General features: G+C 53.3%; 1 protein-coding gene across 2 annotated transcripts in view; it reads right to left on the bottom strand.

Moving 5' to 3' along the window:
• Positions 1–1,628: 1,628 nt before the first annotated feature.
• The window catches only part of LOC105483493 (dynein axonemal assembly factor 5), a 54,522-nt gene continuing 32,577 nt past the window's right edge, over positions 1,629–23,573 (bottom strand). The window contains exons 8-13 of one of the 2 annotated variants that reach the window (XM_071095481.1): positions 21,599–21,767; positions 15,077–15,224; positions 12,942–13,092; positions 11,990–12,146; positions 7,309–7,500; positions 1,629–2,394 (exon numbers count right to left, since the gene is read on the bottom strand). In XM_071095481.1, the coding sequence (XP_070951582.1) occupies positions 2,258–2,394; positions 7,309–7,500; positions 11,990–12,146; positions 12,942–13,092; positions 15,077–15,224; positions 21,599–21,767 (954 nt within the window). In that variant the 3' untranslated portion in view covers positions 1,629–2,257. The other variant, XM_071095482.1, reaches the window with a different exon arrangement.

Raw genomic sequence — 23,573 nt, forward strand, 5'->3', positions numbered from 1 at the left:
GAGTAGCTGGGACTACAGGCGCCCACCACCTCGCCCGGCTAGTTTTTTGTATTTTTTTTTAGTAGAGATGGGGTTTCACCATGTTAGCCAGGATGGTCTCGATCTCCTGACCTCGTGATCTGCCCATCTCGGCCTCCCAAAGTGCTGGGACTACAGGCTTGAGCCACCGCGCCCGGCTCATTTTAAAAATTTTTGGTAGAGACCAAAAATTCCCTATGTTCCCCAGGCTGGTCTTGAACTCCTGGGCTCAAGTGATCCTCCCCACTCAGCACCCTAAAGTGCTGGATTTTACAGACGTGAGCCACCGCACCCGGCCTATAAAAATTTCAAAGAATTAAGTGGAGAGAGACGTAACGCCTCTTGGGTGTCTGTGAACCCTTGTAGGCTGGGTTTCCATCTTTCTCTGAACACACGCACCTGTGGACGTGCCAGGTCCCTGGGAGCTCCCTTTACAGATGTGTAGAGATGGATCGGCGAGTGCTGATGTCTCTTCCTATGCTGTGGTCCCAGCATGCAGGGCGAGGGACGGCCCAGGGGCTGGTGCACCTGCGTCCGAGGGGTCGAGGGGCCCCTCACATGTGTGTCCTCTCGGGCAAGCTCCCTGCCATTCATTTCTGGTTCTTGTGACAAAGACGACGGAGGCTTGTGCTGGATGGGAGCTGGATGGGAGCTGCATGGTGCACAGGTGGGGGACCTCCCAGTCCGCAGCCTCAGAAGCACTTGCAGGGCCGACGGCGGCCCACCAGTCTCTGCCTCAGTAGGTCTGGCCTGAGGCCCTGAAATGTGCATTTCCAACAAGCTTCCAGGTGAGGCTGCTGCCACTGGCTCCCTTGCCACTGAGGACCACCAACCCAGGGGCTCTCAAGGGCCCTTCAAGGACATGGCAGGAGCCACAGAGGTCAAAGGGCACACAAGGGAGAGGTGGAGGACCACCCCTGAGGGCCCCTGAATCCCTGTGGCCACCAGTTACAGAAGCTGGCGCAGGGAGCAGGCATGATGGCGCAACTCTGAAGGGGACCAGAGGGCAGCGAGGGTGTCTAGGGAAGGGATGTGAGTCCATGGGGCAGGCTCAGCCACACATGCTGACCTCCCAACCCAGACACTCCAGCTATCCCCAAGGCTGACCTCCTCCGACCAACCCAGACACTCCAGCTATCCCCAAGGCTGACCTCCCCCGACCAACCCAGACACTCCCCAAGGTTGACCTCCCCCTACCCAGACACCCCCAAGGCTGGCCTGCCCCTACCCTGACGCCCCGGCCCCTCTCCAGGTGAGTCCTATGGGGCCCTCCTTACCGGGGTGTTGCCTTAATGTGTTGGGAGCTCCTGCCCCCTGGTGTCCAGAGGGGGCACTAGGACATCCCTCAGAGGAACCCTAGAATTCTGGAGGCTGGGATCCCTGCCTGACATGTCGGTTAGTTACCAACCCACAAAGTCAGGCATACACAATCATTATAACAAATATTTTTAATTAAATTTTCAAACATGAAAGTATAAATGTTAGTATTTGTTGAAAAATATATACAGCATTTCCCCCTTGTGTGAACACAATGGCTTACGGTAACAATACCCACTTACAATGAGATCTTTTAGGCACTTGGGTGTAGAATGTGCGAGAGGGAAATACGATTTTACTTTCTGGCTACCTATAGGGGCAACCAAAATTACATCTGATGAAATATTCTGTTTTCAACACTTTCAGCATTACTGACTTAAAATACACGGCGACTGGATATATAACCTTTAAAGTCCCAGTATATTTAAAACAGGAGAAATTCGATAAGTTGTTAAGATTCCAAATTCCTTTTAGTCTGTTCACGGAGATATTAAATTTCGGAAGACAGAACCCAAAAAGAGATTTCATTTCTTTATAATCACTTTGGCTTTTTTCTTTTTTGTTAAATAGGTAAAAACTTTCTTGGTGGGCATCTAAGCAGGATGGAACTGATGATCCACGTACCCAGCTGCACATGTGAGGCATAAAAACTAAGATGATGAGCAGCTGTGATTTACTTTTAATTTCACATCAGCTGTAGACGTTTGGGAGACCGCTCGCTGAACGGAACAAATCACATAAAAATGCAGAATCCACTCAGAAGCTGTTATTCCGGGGGAAGAGCGGACAGGTGTCCCGAGGAGTACATTCTTGCTGTCACAGTCTCACTGCTGGCACAGAGGTACCTTGTTTCTGCGATTTAAAGGCCACAAACTCCGGCTCAGGTGGGGATGCAGGTGTGCTGTGGCTCGTGCTGGCGTGGTCACTGCGTGGCTGGCACGGCCTGCACATGCTGCAGGAGCTGCTCACAGTAGGTGGCCGAGCGGTGCTTGTGGATGACAGCCTCCGTCTCCCTCACCAGGAGATCTGGGAACAGCTCACTGCCCTCTTTGAGGACCTCTGTAAAACAGCAAAACACTGTGAACATGCCAGAAATAAACATGAAACCAATCTTATTTCTCGTGCAAATCAGCTTCGTATTAAAGTCCAGGCATCCGTAAAAGCATTTTCAAATGACCTGACATTGTGGGGTGGGTACACAGTAGTCACAATGTGGATACGAATGACCTGATCCTGCTGGATGGGTGCCCAGCAGTCATAATGTGGATACGAGCGACCTGACACTCTGGACGAGTGGACAGCAGTCATAACATGGATATGAATGACCCGAGTCACGACGTGGAAACAAGTGACCTGACGCTGCATGGCGGTCACTACGTGAATATGAAGAGCCTGATGCTGCTGGGTGGGTGTACGGCAGTCACAACGTGGATACAAATAACTTAAAATTGCCTCCTGACAGTTGTTGGTAGACCATGAAATGAAATGATGTCCTGCAGAGTCTTCAGGTGGCATTTTTGGCCTCAGAAACAGGTCTCGCAGGAGCAAATAAACAGGCTCAGAAAAATAGATGACTTTCTTATCCAATTTGCTGATGCCAATTCACCTGCTGCAGTGACTGCAAACCTGCCACGGGCCAGGCACCACGGACACAGCCGGAAGTGAGCCCATGCTTATGGAGGGTTCATTACGAAGCAGTGGCCGATGATGAAAACCAGGAAGGCAGATGTGTTGGGGCTCGTGGTGGTGTGTGTGATGGGGGCAGTGGGAGCTACAGGGGTGAGGCCAGCAGGGGTCAGGCATGTCTAGCTGAGGCAGGAAGGGGATGGGGAGGTTGCTGCAGTGGGTGGGGAGCCTATCAGATTCTGCTGGGAGTCTAGGAGAGGGTCCAGGACCCCAAGGTCTCTGCCTTCAGTCTTGAGGACAGATGGCCACTGAGCCACTGAGGGTGGGGGGAACTGGCAGGCAGAGTCGGGGAGGGGGGTAGCAGCCCAGGGTTCGGCACCAGGCAGCTGCACTCATGTGTGGAGCTGAGGGCAGGGTGGTGTGGAGGATGGCGTGGAGCGTGGTCTGGAGGCCAGGAGAAGAGCTCTGAGGCAGCAGTGCAGACACAGCAGAAGAGCAGTGAGGAGGCCCACATGGGCGAAGGAAAGACCAGGAGGCTGAGCAGGAGCATCCCGCAGCAGCGGAGGGCGCGTGGCCGCCAGCTGTGCCTGGCGCTGCTCAGAGGTGCAGGCAGGTGCATGGCTGCGGATGCCTGCCACCGGCCCCGGGCCGCGAGGGGTAGCGTGGGCTGCTTCCAGGGAGCCTGGTGCCAGGCGGATGCACGGTGGGGGAGGTGGGGGGTGGCGTCCAGGGCATCTGTGGTTCGTTTTTTTAAAGACAGGAGAAAGAATGGCCTGGACCACGCAGTGGGGAAGGGAGGTGCCCTGCGCAGTCCTGAGGAGGTGAGAGGGCCGGGCTGCAGGCTGAGCTGGTGCACAGTCACACCGGTCTTCTTGGTCTAGAGCAAGGTCCTGAAGGTGAGTGAGACTGAGGCTGCGGGTGGGGGAAGCTCAGAACTCGGGCTGATGGTGCACAGTGCAAGGCAGGAGAGCCGGGAGGGAGTAGGCAGTGCTGGGATTTGCCAGGGAGTGTGGGGATCTGGGAGTGCGGGGTGGATCTGGCAGGACGGGCTCTCCCAGCGAGGCCTGCACATGGGCTGCTGTCCTCCTTTTAAACAATTTCCAATCGGACTCCAATTTGCAGTTTCGTTCCATGACCCGTAGCACGGGCCGCGCCACGGGTCCATGGGCTCTGGGGCTCCCTCACTGGTTGACAACCTGATTCCATGACTCAAGGCAGGGACTCCCAACATGTGCTCCAAGGCCCTCGGGGTCCCCAAGACCCTTCGGGGGTGAGTCAAAGCCAGGTTCGTGGTCACACGCAGAGCACGCCCGGCCTGCCTGTCACCGTACTCACACCTGCGCAGGTGCGGGAGCAGCTGAGGCCTGCACCCCCCGCCACATTCACCCTCACGCACACGGTTTCCACCCGCAAGTGGGCACCAGGTGCCCGACTTCACACTGAGGACCAGGGTCGTGCAGCCGAGCTGCTTTCCCTAGGAAGAATGGCGGACGGACGGGCAGTGCACCCATGCTAGCTGTGCGGACATGGATCGGTCAGAGCACGGCGTGAGTCCCTCACTGCCACGACAACCGACAGGGTTTGTGGCCCAGGATACGAGTCAAGCTTTCACACAAAAAATCAGAATTATCCAAAGCTTGTCCCTGCCGCCATAAGGCTGGACTCTTCTGAGACTGGTGCCGACTCAGGAGAGTTTCTGACGTCGCATAACATGACGCAGTCACGTCAGGAAGATCCGAATTTCTGAGGCCGCAGGACTGGACGTAGCCACGCCATGATGGTCTGAGTTTCTGACCATGCCTGACGGGACGTAGCCACGCCAGGAAACGGAAAGTGGCCACACCAGGAAGATCCGGCATCGCGTAAGGAGACGTGGCCACGCCAGGAAGATCCGACATTGCGTAAGGGGACGTAGCCACGCCAGGAAGTGGGAAGTGACCACACCAGGAAGATCCGGCATCGCGTAATGGGACGTGGCCACGCCAGGAAGATCCGACATTGCGTAAGGGGACGTAGCCACGCCAGGAAGTGGGAAGTGGCCATACCAGGAAGATCCGGCATCGCGTAATGGGACGTGGCCACGCCAGGAAGATCCGACATTGCGTAAGGGGACGTAGCCACGCCAGGAAGTGGGAAGTGGCCATACCAGGAAGATCCGGCATCGCGTAATGGGACGTGGCCACGCCAGGAAGATCCGACATTGCGTAAGGGGACGTAGCCACGCCAGGAAGTGGGAAGTGGCCATACCAGGAAGATCCGGCATCGCGTAATGGGACGTGGCCACGCCAGGAAGATCGACATCGCCTAACAGGACGTAGCCACGCCCGGAAGATCCGACATCGCGTAACGGGAGGTGGACACGCCAGGAAGATCCGACATTGTGTAACAGGACGTAGCCACGCCAGGAAATGGGACGCAGCCGCAAGGTCCACGTAGTATTTCCCAAATGAGGTCAAAAGGCAAAGCCAGCACACTCAGGCCCAAAGCTTCCTCACAGCAAAGGCAACAATGAGCGAGTGAAGGGGCAGCCCGCGGGAACGGGATGGGAGACCGCATCTGCGAACTGCGGCCTGACAAGGATTAATCACTGGAATATATGAGGAGCTCAGGCTCAACAGGAGAAAATCTAATAATCCAATTAAAAATGGGTGAAAGACCTGAATAGACATTTCTCACAGGTTAGCATGGAAATGACAGACAGACATCTGAAAATGTGCCCGACACCACTGCTCCTCAGAGAAATGCGGAGAAAAACTACAGGGAGACATCCTCTCACCCCAGTTAAAATGGCTTCTATCCAAAAGACAGGCAGAAACAAGTCCTGGCGAGGATGTGGAGGAAAGGGAACCCTCTCACGCTGTTGGTGGGAATGTAAATTAGTACTGCTATGGAGAACAGTCTGGAGGGCCCTCAGAAAACTAAAAATAGAGCCCCATACGGCCCAGCAATCCCACTCCTGGGCATATACCCAAAAGAGAGGAAATCAGCCTGCGGAGGGAGACCTGCACGCGCATGCTGACTGCCCCGCTTCCCCACAGCCAAGGTTTGGAAGCAACCGGGCTGTCCGCGGACAGAAGAACGGAGAAGGACGATGTGGCGCACACACAGTGGAATATTATTCAGTCATAAAAGAAATGAGATCCAGTCACTGGAACAACATGGAGGGAAGTGGAGGTTGCTATGTTAGCTGAAGTAAGTCAGGCATAGAAGGACAAATTCCGCATGTTCTCATTTGTGGGAGCTAAAAATAAAAGTAATTGAACTCATGGAGATAGAGCAGAAGGATGGTTCCCAGAGGCTGGGAAGGGGAATGGGGCCAGGGGGAGAGGTGGGAATGGTTAATGGGTACAAAAACAGAATGAGTAAGAGCTAGTATTTGATAGCACAACAGCGTGACTATGGTCAACAATAATTTATCACACATTTGAACATAACGAAAAATATCACTGAATTATTTGTAATACAAAGGGTGTTTGAAGTGATGGGGACCCCATTTCCCCAATGTGATTACACACACTGCATGCCTGTATCACAGTACCACACATGCCTTATAGACACCTATTGTGTACCCACAAAAATTAAAAATACAAATTTTATGTTAAAGCAAAGTCATTATATTCACCATCACAAAACAAAAAACAAAACAAAAAAAAAGAAAAGAAAAAAAAGCAAATCATTACATTTCAAGTGCGAGATGGACCAGCGGATTTTAACACACTGAGCGTGGAAGGCTCTGTGGTTGTGGCCTCAGGGCCCACGCTGTGAGTGACCTTCAAGGGGCAGTCCATGTCGCTGTTGGCGTGGTATTGAATAAGGCCCACGCCTATCTGAAAAGGCTACTAAAATACTCTTCTCTTGTCCAACTACACCTGAAGCCACAGGCGAGGTCAGCTTATTTTCCACGTATTTCAACCAGAGCCATACACATCATGACTGACTGTATGGAAGATGTGAAAGTCCATTGTCTTCCATCAAGCTACACGTTTAAGACATTTGCAAAAATTGTTCTTGCAGATGATTTTGTTTCGGAAAATACTTTTCAAAAACAAGTCATCTGTGTCAATATATACTGGGCTTACTTTATTTTAAACAATTAACAAATATTCTAGAATGCTTTCAATTTTGATTTCTGTTAGAGGAAATGTCAGCGGCTATCACCACAAAGACAGCTGCTCTCAGGGGTTGCCAAGAACTCAAGTGTGCGCCAGGCTGGAGCTGAGGCCCCTCCTGTGCCCCAGGGCCCTGTGCCCCAGGGCCCTGTGGCCGGTCACACGGCTCAGCTACAGAGGCCCGTGGCAGGTGCTGAAAGCAGACATCAGAACGAAGGCCAAGCCGTCGGAGTCTCACCTAAAATCGCATCCTGGATGGCCCTCTCTGGATCGTCAAGGTGAACCAGCAGCTCTCGGTACAGGTACTGGACACTGCTCTGATAGTAGGACTTTCCGTCAGCACCCTTGACACACTGCAGCCAGGTGACCAAGGTGGAGGCGGCTGCCATCCTCACGTCGTTAGAAACATCGTCTAGGCGTTTTAAGAGTTCTGGAAGGAGAGAGTGAGGTGTGTGAGTCTCGAGCAGATACTTCATGTCTAAACGTCCACAAAGGCGTTTAGTTCGCACTCCCGTGGGGCACCTAGCCTGGGGTCCTAGGAAACCCACACCTTGCTGGAGACTCCGTGCATCTTGAGCCACATGCAAGGTGCTCCTGGTGCCCTGGGACCCCTGAACCCCAGCCAACAGAGTGGAGGTGGCCCAGGCCCTGCTGTGGCCCCTACAATAACCTGCCCTGTGGGCGCAGCAGACCCAAGCCCCGCTGTAGCTATAGCTGTGTGCTCACCTGGCCTCCATCTCCCCGCAGCTGTGTGCTCACCTGGCCTCCACCTCCTGCTCCCAGATGCTCAGATCCCTGAGCTGGCCGCCCTCCCCAGCTCCGACCCTGCCCTCCCACCAGAGCTGAGGACTCACTGACAGACAACTCTCTACTGTAGTCAGTTTTCTGCTGCTGAAAAGAGAAGGATGATCCTTCCTGATGGGTAGAAACTTGTAAGATTAATGGATATAATTATTATCAAATTTATGCTTTTTTCACATCATCTTAAAAAAATCTCTGGCACCCCCTTCTGTGCATCATTTGGAGATTTGCAGACGACCGAGTTGCAAAACCATCCAGAGGCCCGTCTTCCCGACGCCGGAGGCGCGGCTGCCTGCGCCTGGCACGCGGCCCATCTTCCCTCTGCAAACACGAGGGTGGGCTGGGTCTCTGCTGCTTTTGCAATGTGGAGGGCATGATCCAACCTCAGCAAGCGGTTCCTGCGTAACGAAAGGCATGAAAAACATCCAAAGTTCAGGCCGTCGCACCAAGCCAGGCTTTGAGACAAGTGGTACCCAGTGGGTTAACTCCTGGGAGATGCCCAGGTGCTTCCCTGAGGGTGCTGGGCCCTGAGGGTGCTGGGCCTTCCAGCCACCAAACGCAGGCACCAAGGAGGAAGCCGCGGACAGCATCCAGGCATCACGGTGCCAAACCCTGAAGCAGCCCTGCACAGCGGGTATGCTCACTGCACGGCAGCTGCCCTCGCTGCACAGAGGGTGATCTCATTGCACAGCGGGTGATCTAGCTGCAGGGCAGGTGTCCTTGCTGCATGGTGGGTGCCCTCACTGCACGTGTCTCAGGAGGAAGGACGGAGTCAGATGATCAAGTCACCCAAGGTTGGCCCACTAGCAAACGTCTATGGGCATGGACAGGATCCTCCAAGGCCTCCTGCTGGCGCGGCCGACTGTGGAATTGCAGAGTGGCATTGGCTATTGTGTTTTTATGATGATCACTCCCTGGACGGCCTGCAGGTCCACTTTTGTACCAGTTTAGGGTTCCTTTCGTGCACGACTAAGCCAGGCAGAATCGGCTCACACTGGCCTGTCTGCTGTTCGCGTTTGTGTCTGCCTGTTCTGGGAGGCCTGGTTGCCTGTGCTCCCAACTCAGGACATCCTTCCCTTCCCCGCCAAGGAGGCCATGATTTGTCCAACACTCTACCCTGGGAAGCCCAGAGCTGGCACTAATGGGCAAGGAGCCTCTCAAGGAACCTTTTGTAGTGAGAATAACCACACAGGAGGCTGCGACCGAGACGCCCAAACGCGCTCAGACACCCAAATGCGTGCAGCCTTTCCGCTGGCTCCTGTTTTAAAAAGTGAGTGAACTCCCAACAAATCACACGGGTTGAACTTGTTCCAGAGTCAGTGGGAACAGGATGTTTATTACTACAAGAATAAAAACAGAAAAGCAAAGGTGAAAGAATGAGTGAGAAAGGCACCCGGACCTCAAGAGTTCAGCAGGAGGCAGTTTTTCTGCCCAGCGCCGTGAATCCAGGGAACTCCACATTCCTGGCTTTCGCTTCACTAACTCTGTTTTCAGCCACATTCAGTCTAGAGTTGACCCAAAGCACAGAGTGTGAAGTTCTGATGTCTCCGTTCATTTCCAGGAATTAGTAGGAACCATCTTTTAAAAACTGCTAAACATTTCTGGCATAAATACACAAAGTATAGATAATCACCCAAACTAGAGATAATCAGGAAAGCCGGAGTGGCTGCTTCCCGCCCACCCCATCCCCCTTCCTCCCTCGCTGGGTAACTCCTTTCCTGAAAGTAGCGCCAGCACGCCATCCCTGTCGCTCTGGACTTCCCAGTGATCGTTCCCGTTTCCGTCTGTTCTTTATTCCTGCTTGTCTTGTTTCTCAGCTTGTTTTTAGTGGATGTTACTCTTTCAGCTTTCTGAAGATCTTAAACACACTTCACAAAAGGTAACTTTGAGGTGGTTCTATTATTAGTGCTTCCTTCCCGGGCTGGGTGCGAGGCCGCCCTTAGCGCCGGGTCTCCGGTGTTCTGAGGCAGTAGTCCCCAGCTTTTTTGGCACCAGGGCCTGGTTTTGTGGAAGACAATTTTCCATGGACCGGGGATGGGATGGTTTTGGGATGATTCATGTATGTTACGTTTATTGTACACGTTATTTCTATGATGACTACATTGTAACATAATGAGATAATTCTACAACTCATCATCATGCAGAGTCAGTGGGAGCCTGAGCTTGTTTTCTTGCAACTAGACTGTCCCATCTGGGGACAATGGGAAACAGTGACAGATCATCAGGCATTAGAGTTTCATAAGGATCGTCAACCTTGGTCCCTCACATGCACAGTTCACAATAGGATTTGGGCTCCTATGAGAATCTAATGCCGCTGCTGATCTGACGGGAGGCAGAGCTCAGGTGGTAACGTGCGCAATGTGGAGCAGCTGTAAACACAGATGAAGCTTCACTCGCCCACTTCTCACCTCCTGCTGTGCAGCCTGGTTCCTAACAGGACCCGGACAGGTACTGGCCCATGGCCTGGGTGGTGGGGACCCTGTCCTGAGGGGTTTGTGTGCAGGCTGCCCTGAGTGAGGGGCTCTCTGAATTCATGACTCTGTTCAGTGCTGCTGCTTTTTGGGAGCTTCGAGTCGATCACCTCATTCCCCTCCCCAGCGCTCACTCTCGCCTGGGGTTGGTCTGGGGTTTGGGCTCCAAGAGGCGGTGACACTGAGGCTGTGCCCCTGGCCCCACCGGGCTGCAGGGTGGCCCGGCCCCGTCTTCCCACAGGCAGCTCCAGCCACCCCACCCTGAGGGCACTGCTTAGGGGGACCCTGCAACCCTTAAGGACTCCACTCCCGGCCATGTGGAAGCTGAGCCTTGTCACCCCCACCCAGTGCTGGTTTGGAGACCTCTGCCTTGCTTCTTGCTATGCCATTTAATTTGTGGTATTTCATGTCATTGCTGTTTGTTCTCATAGTACCAACTTGAACAGAAGTCAAAGAGAAGCATTTTCTACTTTTTTTTTTTTTTTTGAGATGGAGTCTGGCTCTGTCACCCAGGCTGGAGTGCAATGATGCGATCTCAGCTCACTGCAACCTCTGCCTCCTGAGTTCAAGTGATTCTCCTGCCTCAGCCTCCCAAGTAGCTGGGACTACAGGCGCCCGCCACCACGTTCAGCTAATATTTTATTTTTAGTAGAGATGGGGTTTCACCATTTTGGCCAGGATGGTTTCGAACTCCTGACCTCCTGATCTGCCTGCCTCAGCCTCCCAAAGTGCTGGGATTACAGGCGTGAGCCACCACGCCCAGCCACATTTTCTACTTTTTTCTATAAAACAAACCACTGTCAAACTTAAATACAGTAGTCCCTTGGTATCTGTGGAGTTTGGTTCCGAGAATCCACTCCCTCCAGGATACCAAAATCCTCAAATGCTCAAGTCTCTGATAAAATCCTCAAATGCTCAAGTCTCTGATAAAAAAAAAAAGCATAGTATTTGCACACAACCCACATACATCTTCCTGCACACCTTCAATCATCTCTAGATTACGTTTAATGCCAAATACAATGTCCCACACTGTCCTTCACGCGGGTTCAACGTTGTTTTAATGCCAAATGCAGTGTCCATGCGACGCTTCCTTCACGCGGGTTCAACGTACTCGGTGCTCAACACACTCAAGCTTTGCTTTTTGGAATTATGGAATTCTGCTCGCCAAAACATACATATTTATATATGCAAATATACATACAAATTTGTGTTTGTACGTGTTAATGTACAAACATGTATATATATAGCCATATATATCTCTTTCTCTCTCTATATATATACACACACGCACACACATATATCTACTTTTAAAGACAGGGTCTTGGTCTGTTGCCCAGGCTGGGCTCAAGCGATCCTCCTGCCTCAGCCTCCCGAGTAGCTGGGACTACAGGTGTGTGCCACCAGTCCTGGCTAATTTTTAAATTTTTTGTTGAGATGGGGTCTCACTATGTTGCCCAGGCTGCTCTCAAATTCCTGGGCTCAAGCAATCCTCCTGCCTAAAGTGCTGGAATTACAGGTGTGAGCCACTGCACCCTGCCCCAGATACTTTTGATCTGAGGTTGGCTGACTCCATGGATGCAAATGGAACCCAGGGATACGGAGGGCCGACTGTATCTACATAGGCTGTGAACAACAGAAATGTCCTACCAGGATAAATCTTGATGAGTTTCTCTGGATCCGTCATGCTGCCCGAGGTTTTTAAGAACGTGTTGATAATACGGCACGAAATCAGTCGTGTCATCTGTGAATCCTCCTCCAGGGTGGTCAGGACCTGAGGCATCAGTGTTTCCTGCACGTCCTGTATCTGCAATCGGCAAACACACACGACGTGACTCATATCTGTCCTGGGGGGGCTCACCATCCGTGCACTCCTGCCTGGAAGGACTTATGGGGCTTGAAAGCTTTACCTAAGAAGTACGCTTGAATCTTGATTGTAAAATTTAGATTTTGAGCAATTTTTAACTTGCTTACTTGATTTTTAAAAAACACATACACTGTTTACAACTCCTGGGTGAGGCACTAACCCTGCACCAGGGTAATGGCTCGCCTGGACCCCACTGATGTGGGGCTTGCAGCTGGAGCACCAACCGCACCACCCTGTGTGTACCAGGAGGTGGCGCTCACGTCATGCGGGCACAGGGGCAGCATCTTCCCGCTGGGCGGTGGCCAGGACGGGGCGGGCATCAGCGTCTGTTTTCTGACGCCTGGTCCCAGCGGGAAGTGTTCACAGAAAAGACGTGGAAAGCCCCGGCCTGTCCTCTAGCCTGGATCCTGGGATTCGACTCCTGGTCTTGTAGCCAGCGTGGGGCCGCAAACCCGAGAAACCCCACACTCATCCAGGGCAGCGAAACCCGCAGTACACGGGGCTGGCCGGGCCCATGGCCGGGCTCCCGCTCTCTCGTCCGCTGTCTGAACCGCGGCCCCGCTGCTGGCTCCCACCCTGCTGCGGCCAGTGTGGGGAGAGACTCCGGGGGTACAGGCCCCAGGTGGAGGTGCAGCGGCTGCCTCCCCACGTTCCTGCTGTGGGAGTCCCGCCGGGCGCCGGGAAGCCCGTGCAGTCCCCGGCCACTGTCCACCGAGCACGCAGGGAGCCCCGTACCTGCTTTGCCGACAGGACCTCACTGCTGGTGAGCGCCCAGAGGCAGGACACGGCAGCCGTGCGGATGGCCGCGGCTGTCCTCCCCGCGTGCCACTGCAGATTGGGGGCCAGGATGTCCTTCGTCACTGTCTCGAGGTAGCTGGGAAACTGCCTGGAACCGGAGCAGAGACGGCAGATGAGGAGGCTGGACAAGCACTCGGAAGGAATGTTTCAGTCTGGGGATGAATGGGGCTGAGGGGGAGCCAAACAGGAAAACGAACTCGACCCCAAAACACGAGGCCCCTCCTCCTCTCAGGAGCTGCTTCTCATTGTGAAGTGGGAGGTTTCTGCAGACCCAACCCCACCCGGGAGACAGCGGTGCCCGTGCAGCTGGCCTCTCCTGCGGCCAGAGAAAGAAAGCCAGAGGCCCTGGGCTGAGGGTGCACTTTTAGCCTCTCCCACTCCTAGCTCCAAAAGGAGGCTTGAGTGGCGCCTGGGCAAGGGCAGCCGTGGTGGTGTTGGCAGCCCCCAGTGAGCCCCTTCCCGTCTGCATCCCTCCCCCAGAAATAGGCTGTCTCTCCAGCTACATAACCCTCCCTCCAGCAAGGACAGTCGCTGTGGCTTCAGAGAGGCAGGATGGGAGGGCCACAGGTGCGGAAACAGGCGGATCACGAGGTCAGGAGATCGAGACCATCCTGGCTAACACGGTGAAACCCCCTCTCTACTAAAAACATAAAAAATTAGCCGGGTGTGATGGCGGGCGCCTGTAGTCCCAGCTACTGGGGAGGCTGAGGCAGGAGAATGGCGTGAACCCGGGAGGCGGAGCTTGCAGTGAGCCGAGATTGTGCCACTGCACTCCAGCCTGGGCAACAGAGTGAGACTCCGTCTCAAAAAAATAAAAAAAATAAAAACCAAATGGATTAAAAAAAATCTTTCCTGCCTATTAAAATAGCTAATGAGTTTACTAAAATCACTGCCATCTCAACACTTTACTTCTCCTGACACCAACCGCCTTCCACAAGACGCTGTTAGTGCACTTTCTTTGGGAACTCAGCCCGGATGTGGAAGCTGTGCTCCGCAGTTAACTGCTCCTGGGCAGAACCTGCCCCACGGTTCCTCCCAAAATACAGGCAGGCGTGAGTTCCAGAGGGAAGGGCCTGGACCCTGCTGTGTTATCTGCATGGTATCTGCACAAATATCAGCCTGCAAGCTGGACGGCTGTCACGGCTCTCTGTTCATATCTTTCTATGGTCCGTTCTAAACCCTGAAGTTTTTGAAGACAAGCAGGAAACAATATTTCCTGCAGTACGACGGGCGGGCTGAGGGCCGAGAGCAGAGATGAGGGTCATGAAGGAGAAAGTCTGAACGCTGGATTCTTTCCACGTGAGGCTCCGGTGTGTGAACTGCTTTCCACTTTGACGCGTTTGCTGCTGGGGCGGGTCCCGGTGCTGATGCAGCCAGATCCAGCTGCACAGGTGGGGGTGGGACCCAACTGAAGGCACATTTTGCTTATAACAAAGTAAGCGGCAGGGCTCTAAGAGCTGCCTCAGCAGCAGCACCCAGGTGGGGCCTCTTCCTCCACTGCCCCTCCCAGCACTTCTGGGGGGCAACCGTGTTTCTGGCCCTTACTTCAAAGCCGTACAACTGGAGGCCCTAGGCCCTCGGTGTCTTACTGTCACCTAAAAGTTCTTTTAGATAATAGGGAGGTATTTCTACCACTTTGACCATCAGTAGTAACTGAATCAATTCTTTGTTAGGTTTGAAAAGTGCCTGAAGGCTTTTAAAACAGAGGACGGCTAATACATAAGCTATTAATAGTTAATGTTCCCTAAAACTTTTTCATTCACTGGAATTTTAATGGCCACACGGACATGACTTTGACTTAGTGTTTCTCTGTGCATTCCCTGCCGAGAGCCTGTGTTTACCCAGTGAGGATGGACAGACTGCTCCGGGGCCAGTGAAGCTCAGGGATCATTGCATACGCCCACCTTAGACTGGGTGTGGGGAACCTCTTGCCCAGAGAGCTGTTGGGGAGGGAGTTAGGACACTCTGGCCCACCTTAGACTCACAGTGGAGGAGAGAGGTGGGAACCCCCTTGTTCAGCGAGCTGTTGGGGAGGGAGATGGGGGCCGTGCAGAGGCAGAGCCCAGACCTACCCCTGGGAATCGATGGTGTCCGTGGCTCTGAGCAGCACAGTGGACAGGGTGGAGAACAGCTTCAGGCGCATCTGCGGGTCTCGGGAGGGCTGCAGACAGGCCCTGAGCGTGGGCATGACGTGTGGCAGGGCTTCTCCTAGGGCAGGGCCTGCAAGACACAGCACAGGCTCCTGTGTATGGCCCTCGGGAGACGGGAGGTGGCCCCGTCCAGCGCAGGCCCAGGCACGGATGCTCCCACCTGGGAGAGGACACTATTGGCCACCACCTCCCCCTTCCTCTTTCTGAATCAGTGAGGTGATTATCACAGAAAAGCAGCAATCATGCTTTTCCATATGGAAACCTTCTATTTGGCCAGGCATGGTGGCTCACGCCTATAATCCCAGCCCTTTGGGAGGCCAAGGAGGGAGGATCACCTGAGTTCCAGAGTTTGAGACCAGCCTGGTCAACAGGGTGAAACCCCATCTCCACTAAAAATACAAAAATTACCCTAGCATGGTGGCGTGTACCTGTAGTCCCACCTACTTGGGAGGCTGAGGCAGGAGAATCACTTGAACCTGGGAGGCGGAGGTTGAAGTGAGCTGAGATCGCACCACTGCACTCCAGCCTGGGCGACAAAGTGAGACTCTGTCTCAAAAACAAAAACAAAAAACCAAACCTGGGCGCGGTGGTTCACTCCTGTAATCCCAGCACTTTGGGAAGCTGAGACGGTGGACCACCTGAGGTCAGGAGTTCGAGACCAGCCTGACCAACATGGAGAAAACCCCATCTCTACTAAAAATACAAAATTAGCTGGGCGTGGTGGCGGGCGCCTGTAATCCCAGCTGCTCGGGAGGCTGAGGCAGGAGAACTGCTTGAACCTGCGAGGTGGAGGTTGTGGTGAGCTGAGATCGCACTATTGCACTCCAGCCTGGGAAACAAGAGCAAAACTCTGTCTCAAAAACAAAACAAAGCAACCTTCTATTTTTCTTTTTTTTTTTTTTTTTTTTTTTTTTTTTTTTTTTGAGATGGAGTCTCGCTGTGTCGCCCAGGCTGGAGTGCAGTGGCCGGATCTCAGCTCACTGCAAGCTCCGCCTCCCGGGTTTACGCCATTCTCCTGCCTCAGCCTCCCGAGTAGCTGGGACTACAGGCGCCCGCCACCTCGCCCGGCTAGTTTTTTGTATTTTTTAGTAGAGACGGGGTTTCACCGTGTTAGCCAGGATGGTCTCGAACTCCTGACCTCGTGATCCGCCCGTCTCGGCCTCCCAAAGTGCTGGGATTACAGGCTTGAGCCACCGCGCCCGGCTATTTTTCTTAAACTTTTCTAAATTTTTTGAAAAATTAAAGTCAAGCAATAGTTGAAATAACAACCAAAATAAATTGTTCTAGTGAAGGAAGTTATTTAATATCTGCCCCTCAGCGTTGCAGCCGTCACCCCGTCCACACTCAGGGCCAACCTCCTGCACCCCAGCTGCTCTCCAGTGGGTGCGAGGCGTGGGCGCCTGCACTGTGCATCCTACACCCCAACGGGTCCCCACCGCAGTAGGGCCACCCCGCCTCCCCGTAAGTCTCCAGGAATCACAGGGCAAGGACAGCCCCGAGGATCCCCGTAGCATCTCCTGCCAGGCTCAGCCCGCAGGCTCAGGAGCTGAAGGGCAGGGTGGGGACTGGGTTGGGGCCACAGAGGGAGGCGCTCTGGCCCAGGGCTAGTGTAGAGGGAGCATCCGCTGGCTTATCCAAGCATCTGTGCATCACCCTGAGCCGTCGCTGGGGACCCCGCGATGTGAGCCTTCTCCCTGGCACTGGTGGTCATCAGAGCAGGCTGCTTGGTAGTGGACCGAGACCCCCACCTGCCCTTGCCACACGGAGACGCGATGTACTCGCTGCTCTGGCTCAAAGTCAGGCCTGGCTCAGGCCTCGCGGTGGGACCAGCTGGTGTCTTGGAGAGGCTCCTCATACAGCCAGGCAGGAGGGGTTGCCTCGAAGCCGCTGGGATGCCTGACTTGAGCCTCCCAGGGCAGGAGTCTCGGGCCAAGTGCCGCCCTGCCACGAGAACCATGCTGCTTCTGACCCAGTTTCTGACTGTTTCACCCTCTTTACATCTTAAACTAGAAAGAAGACAGAGTTTCTGGCTTAAATACAGAAAGAAAACAGCCGAATGTCGACAGGTCACGTCCACCTCCTGGGATGGGAGGTAAGAGGCGCGCTGAGGGGTGGGCCACTTGCTGTCAAGAGTGTTCAAACCCGATGCCCGGGGCCACGTGTCTGCCTTCCCGGCACCAGCGCTCCTGCTCACAGCACGGACACTTCCGCCTGGGCCATGTGTCTGCCCTGCCAGCACGAACGCTCCTGCTAGCAACACGGACACTTCCACCAGACCACGTGTCTGCCTTCCCAGGTGAGCTCCTGCTCACAGCACAGACACTTCCGCCCAGACCACCTGTCTGCCTTCCCAGGTGAGCTCCTGCTCGCAGCACGGACACTTCTGCACTGGCTTCACTTTCCCTCCATATCACACCATGCCTGTCTTCCCATTCTGCTATAAAGGCTTAGGATAATTGTTTAATGGTTGCCAGAGCATTTCTTCTATGGAAATACCATTATGTATTTAACTTTGTATGAGGTAGTGGGGTCACTTCCAATGTCTGCTATTAAATTATAAATTATGCCCGATGCCTATTTTTGGGTACATAGCTTTTTCCATAATTAGAATTATTTCCTTAGGAAGGATAGATTCTCATGAATGTGATTGCTGGATGAAAGGAGTGAAGATGTTGGCAATTCCAGATGCGCAATGTCCCGCTGTTTTCCAAATACTGGCAATTCCATCCGACGGCTTTCCAAAAGCACCTTGGCACTCCCAGCTCAGCCACCCTGGGCAGAAGCTGTTTATTTCATTTAACTGGATAAAGGAAACAATGGGGCCCTCCAGTCTTTAATTCATATTTCCTCATGACTAGAAGGGCTGGATGGTTCCCACTCTATTTGCTCATTAGTTGTATTAACTCTCTTTTTTATAAAATCTGGATATTTTGCCTGTTAGTTTGGGAGTTAATGGTTTTTGTTTTTTGGAATCATGGTCTCACTCTGCTGTCCGGGCTGGAGTGCAGTGGTACAGTCACTGTACCACTCTGAAGCCTCAACTCCTGGGCTCACGTGAGCCTCCTGCCTCAGCCTCCATCATCAGAGCAGGCTGCTCAGTTGTGGACTCAGAGTGCTGGGATTACAGGCGTGGCCACCGAGCCCAACTCTTAATGCTTTTATTCTCATTTTTTTTTTTTTGAGACGGAGTCTCGCTCTGTCCCCCAGGCTGGAGTGCAGGGGCACGATCTCAGCTCACTGCAAGTTCCGCCTCCCGGGTTCATGCCATTCTCCTGCCTCAGCCTCCTGAGTAGCTGGGACTACAGGCGCCCGCCACCACGCCCAGCTAATTTTTTTTTTTTGTATTTTTAGTAGAGATGGGGTTTCACCGCGGTCTCAATCTCCTGACCCTGTGATCCACCCGCCTCAGCTTCCCAAAGTGCAGGGATTACAGGCGTGAGCCACCGTGCCCAGCCTTTATTCTCATTTTGTGTCGGCTTTATGTAACAAAGATCTCACACTGTCATCCTTACTGCAAATACTTTCCTAAGTCTGTGTTCCTTTTATTGGGGTTCAAATGTAGTCAAATCATCGTCTTTGCAGTTCCCCCGTCCTCTCAAAGTTTAGAAAGTTATCCCTTTCTGTATGTTTAAAATAACTAAAATTTAAAAGGTATCTTCCTTTTGTAAATAAGAAATTAAAAAATTTCTCCTATTAAAAAAATTGTTTTAATCCTTTTGTCTTCTGTTTATTACAGGAGTGCATGCTCATTAGAGAAAACTTAGAAAAACATAGAAAAAATAAAGAAGAAAACAAAAATCATCTGTATCCCCAAGGACGTGATGTTGGAAATATTTATTATATTTGAGATTGTGCCCCTGATTCCCGAGAGCACATCACGTGTGTGCGCTCAGGTGGGGCTCAGAGAAAATAATCATTGGGAAATACAGTTTTAAACCCAGCATAGTGGCTCATACCTGTAATCCCAGCACTTTGGGAGGCTGAGGTGGAAGACTGTTTGAGCCTAGGAGTTTGAGATCAGCCTCAACATCAAGAGGGGCAATGTACAGAGACCCCATCTCTACAAAAAATACAAAAATTAGCCAGGAGTGGTGGTGGGTGCCTGGGGTCCCAGCTAGTCAGGAGGCTGAGGCAGGAGGATGGCTTGAGCCCAAGAGTTCAAGACTAGTCTGGCAGTTTATATGACCTCATTTCTATAAAAAATACGAAAGTAGCCAGGTGGCGTGCGCCTACAATCCCATCTACTTAGGAGGCTAAGGCAGAAAAATCCCTTGAGCCCGGAAGTTCGAGGCTACAGTGAGCTGTGATCGCACCACTGCACTCCAGCCAGCCTGGGTGACAGAGTGAGACCCTGTCTCAAACAAACAAACAAAAAAACACAAAAAAAACCCCCACGCAGTTTTATACCCAACTCTTGACATTGAACAGCACACTGCAGTCTTTCCGCCTTTCAGCGAATGACAGATGTGGGTCCAAAGAGATGCATGTTCTAAGCTGCCAATCAGTTCCGCCAGCACCTTAAGAAATGCTTCTGCAAAGAGGAAGAGCAGAGGGTGGAGAAGCCACCAGAGCTGCAGTAAATGCGAGTCCTGGCTTCACTGCAAGCTGAGTCTCTTGGGGTTTGCGTGCCCAATTTTCTGGACTGTGAGGTGAAGGCTGCAGTAATTTGGTGCAAGAGGTCGTTAGAAGTAACATTCAGTGCCGGGCGCGGTGGCTCAAGCCTGTAATCCCAGCACTTTGGGAGGCCGAGACGGGCGGATCACGAGGTCAGGAGATCGAGACCATCCTGGCTAACACGGTGAAACCCTGTCTCTACTAAAATACAAAAAAAATTAGCTGGGCGAGTGGCGGGCGCCTGTAGTCCCAGCTACTCGGGAGGCTGAGGCAGGAGAATGGCGTGAACCCGGGAGGCGGGGCTTGCAGTGAGCTGAGATCCGGCCACTGCACTCCAGCCTGGGCGACAGAGCCAGACTCCGTCTCAAAAAAAAAAAAAAAAAAAAAAAAAAAAAAAAAAAAGAAGTAACATTCAGTAAAAATCTGAAATGGAATACCCTGGGACCCCATCCCCAGGAGGCCCGTGGGAGAGAGGCTGAGGGAGGCCCTGAAGTCGCTGCCTCGGGAGCTCCCTTGCTCTGCCTCCTTGTCTGTGAAACGGGGTCACAGTTCCCACCACACAGGCCAGCTGTGAGGGTAGACGAGCCGACGGCCATAAGGCTTGCAGAGCAGCGTCTGGCATAAAGTGTTTAATGCCCCGAGTGCACGTCAGCAATCGCCAGCTTTGTTTTTTTTTTTTTTGTTTTAGAGACATGGCTTGCTCTGTTGCCCAGGCTGGAGTACAGTGGTGCAGTCACAGCTCACTGAAGCCTCGAACTCCTGGGCTCAAGCGATCCTCCCACTTCAGCTTCCTGAGTAGCTGGGACCATAGGCGCGCATCACCACGCCTGGCTAACTGTATTTTATTATTTTTAAATTTTAGATTTAGAAGTACACGTGCAGTTTTTTTCTTCATCTTTTTGGAGAGATGAGGCCTTGCCATGTTGGCCAGGCTGGTCTCAAACTCCTAAGCTCAAGTGATCCTCCCACCTCAGCCTCCCAAAGTGCTGGGATTACAGGTGTGAGCCACCATGCCCAGCTAGTATTTTCTTTTCTAATTTGGAAACAGTTTTGAATACAGCTGACAAAGAACAAATTTGGATATTTTTCCAGGTCTCAAAAAAAAATGGTGAGTCCCTACCAGGCACAGAGATTGCATAAGAACGATCTTAGTGTCCTCAGATGCAGAGCATGACCGCCCTGGTGCACGCATCCAACAGGAGGCGGGGGCACTTGGAACTGCACAGGGGAGCGGGAGAGCTGGGGAGGCAAACGAGGAAAAGCTACCGCGGCGAGTTCATGGCCCACGGAGCAGCACGGGCTGTGTGTCCCAAGGCTCTATGGCTGCTGAACGGATGCCTCCTTAGAGTTCTGCAGCAGATCTTGCCCCACACTGAAGCCCACTGGGCCACACTGTCCATCCCAGGAAAGTGGCCGATTCGCAGACTCAAAGAGAACCGCAGAAATTCTGGTCTCAGAGGGGCTGGGCCGAGGCCCCCACGTCACACACACAGCACCCATGTGGCCAGACAACTACATTCTGCAACAAAATCCAGACGTATTTAAGAAGCCAGGCTACAAAACAGGCCACGGAAAACCACACTTTGAAGGTTTCACATGAAAGCGTGTGCCCGGGCCAAGTGGAAGAGCTGCGTCCCACAGTCTTCAACGCGATGCTCCTTAAAATGCTGGTTCTCCACAGGCAAGAGTGACTATTGGGTACTTTTAAAAATACGCCTCAGTGAATCACAGCTCAGCTGGTCGGTGCTGGTACCTGCTGAGCACCCGGGGGAGCAGGTGTGTGGCCTGGGCGGGGCCAGGCACAGCTCACCACCTGCTGGGACGGCTCACCTGACTGCGTGATGATGACACTGAACTGCAGGAGCTCTGGCGAGTGTGCCGTCCAGTCGAGGTGCGACGCAGTCACCCGCTCCAGGAGGGGACCCATGTGCTTGCGATAGAGGTCCTGGCAGCCACTGACACCCTCCGCTCTGGCCAGCAAGTCCATCGTCTCCTGTGCCTGGAGGTTACAAGTCAGAGACTGAGACAATTCCAACACTCAGGGCTCAAGCCTGCCTGCCGGGACTCACCATCCCCCACACAGGCCGGGCCTGCCGGGATAACCGGGAGGGAGGCTGCCACAGGGAGCCCCGACCAGGGTGCAGGAGAGTGAGAGCCACGGGCGTAGGGCGAGACCCTGATCCCATTCACGCCAACGCCGTCTCTGCAGCGTATCATGAAGCAAGCACTGTGCACACTGGGACGCACACAGCACGGGTGGTCCCGGGGCTCACACGGACCCTGGGCGTCCGCCTGGGCAGGCACTGTGCACACTGGGACGCACGCAGCACAGGTGGTCCCGGGGCTCCCACGGACCCTGGGTGTCCCCCCAGACAGGCAGGGCTCCTCTGAGGCAGTGAGGGGCAGAGACGGACGGGCAAGTGGCTTAAAGAGTTAAGCCCAGCAGACCAGACCTCCAGGTAAAACGGGGTAGAGAGAGATGATAACCTTGGCTGCCTTTTACTTTTAGCTGGCTGCTCTCCTTGGGGGCCTAGGAACAGAGGAAGGGCTGAGGCTCCCTGATGGCCACTGCCTCAGGCCTGGAGTCTGAATCTGGGGCTGCCTGGCTTCCTCCCCCATGGCCAGCAGGCAAAGACTGCTTTCGCTGGTATCTAAGGCCCTATCAGTGACAGCGTCTGCTGAGACACACGCCCCTTGGAAAGCTTGTTTTTAAAGAGGCCTCAAGAAGGGAGGCGAGAGCAGCAGCCTCCTCCACACCAGGTTCCCTGTGGTACGTTCAGACCGTGAATCTCCCAGATCAGAGAGAACCTGCCGAGACGGGCTGTCCACAGAGACAGAACAGGAAGAAGAACTAAGTCTCAGCTTCCAGAGAGGCAGACAGACACTGCGGCCTCCAGGGGCCCGAGGAGCCCACAAGGAGGTTGGGGTTAAAAGACTTTTGTGCATAATGGCCGGGCACCGTGGCTCATGCCTATGATCCTAGCCCTTTGGGAGGCTGAGACAGGTGGATCACCTGCGGTCAGGAGCTTGAGACCAACCTGGCCAACACGGCAAAACCTTGTCTCTACTAAAAATACAAAAATTAGCTGGGTGTGGTGGCGAGCACCTGTAATCCCAGCTACTCAGTTGGCTGAGGCAGGAGAGTGCCTTGAACCCAGGAGGCGGAAGTTGCAACGAGCCGAGATCGTGCCACTGCACTCCAGCCTGGGCGACAGAGACTCCACTGAAAAAAAAGATGATTTTGGGGCATAAACAGGGAGCCCATGGGCGAGAACTAATTCTTAACGCTGCGCTACAATTAGAGTGGGAAATCATGGTATCTTCTGTGTAGACTCACAGTCACACGTGCACTATTTTTCTTTTTTTTTCTGAGACGGAGTCTCGCTCTGTTGCCCAGCCCAGGCTGGAGTGCAATGGCACAATCTCGGCTCACTGCAACCTCTGCTTCCCCAGTTGAAGTGATTCTCCTGCCTCAGCCTCCTGAGTAGCTGGGATTACAGGCGCTGGCCACCACGCCCAGCTAATTTTTTGTATTTTCAGTAGAGACGGGGTTTCACCACGTTGGCCAGGATGGTCTCGAACTCCTGACCTCAGGTGACCCACCCGCCTCAGTCTCCCGATGTGCTGGGATGCGCACGGCGACACCTGCTCTATTAAACCCCACTCAGGTGCGCAGGTTTAAAGGTGATGTCTTATTTCTTGTTTGCTTCTTTGCTGTGGACCCTAAAATTAAACAGTGGTCTCCACTCCCTGATGCCGGAATACACTGGCAGCCGGAGGGCTGCCCGAAGGCTGTTACCTGGGG

This window comes from Macaca nemestrina, chromosome 4, assembly GCF_043159975.1.
Source record: "Macaca nemestrina isolate mMacNem1 chromosome 4, mMacNem.hap1, whole genome shotgun sequence".
Lineage (NCBI taxonomy): Eukaryota > Metazoa > Chordata > Mammalia > Primates > Cercopithecidae > Macaca > Macaca nemestrina.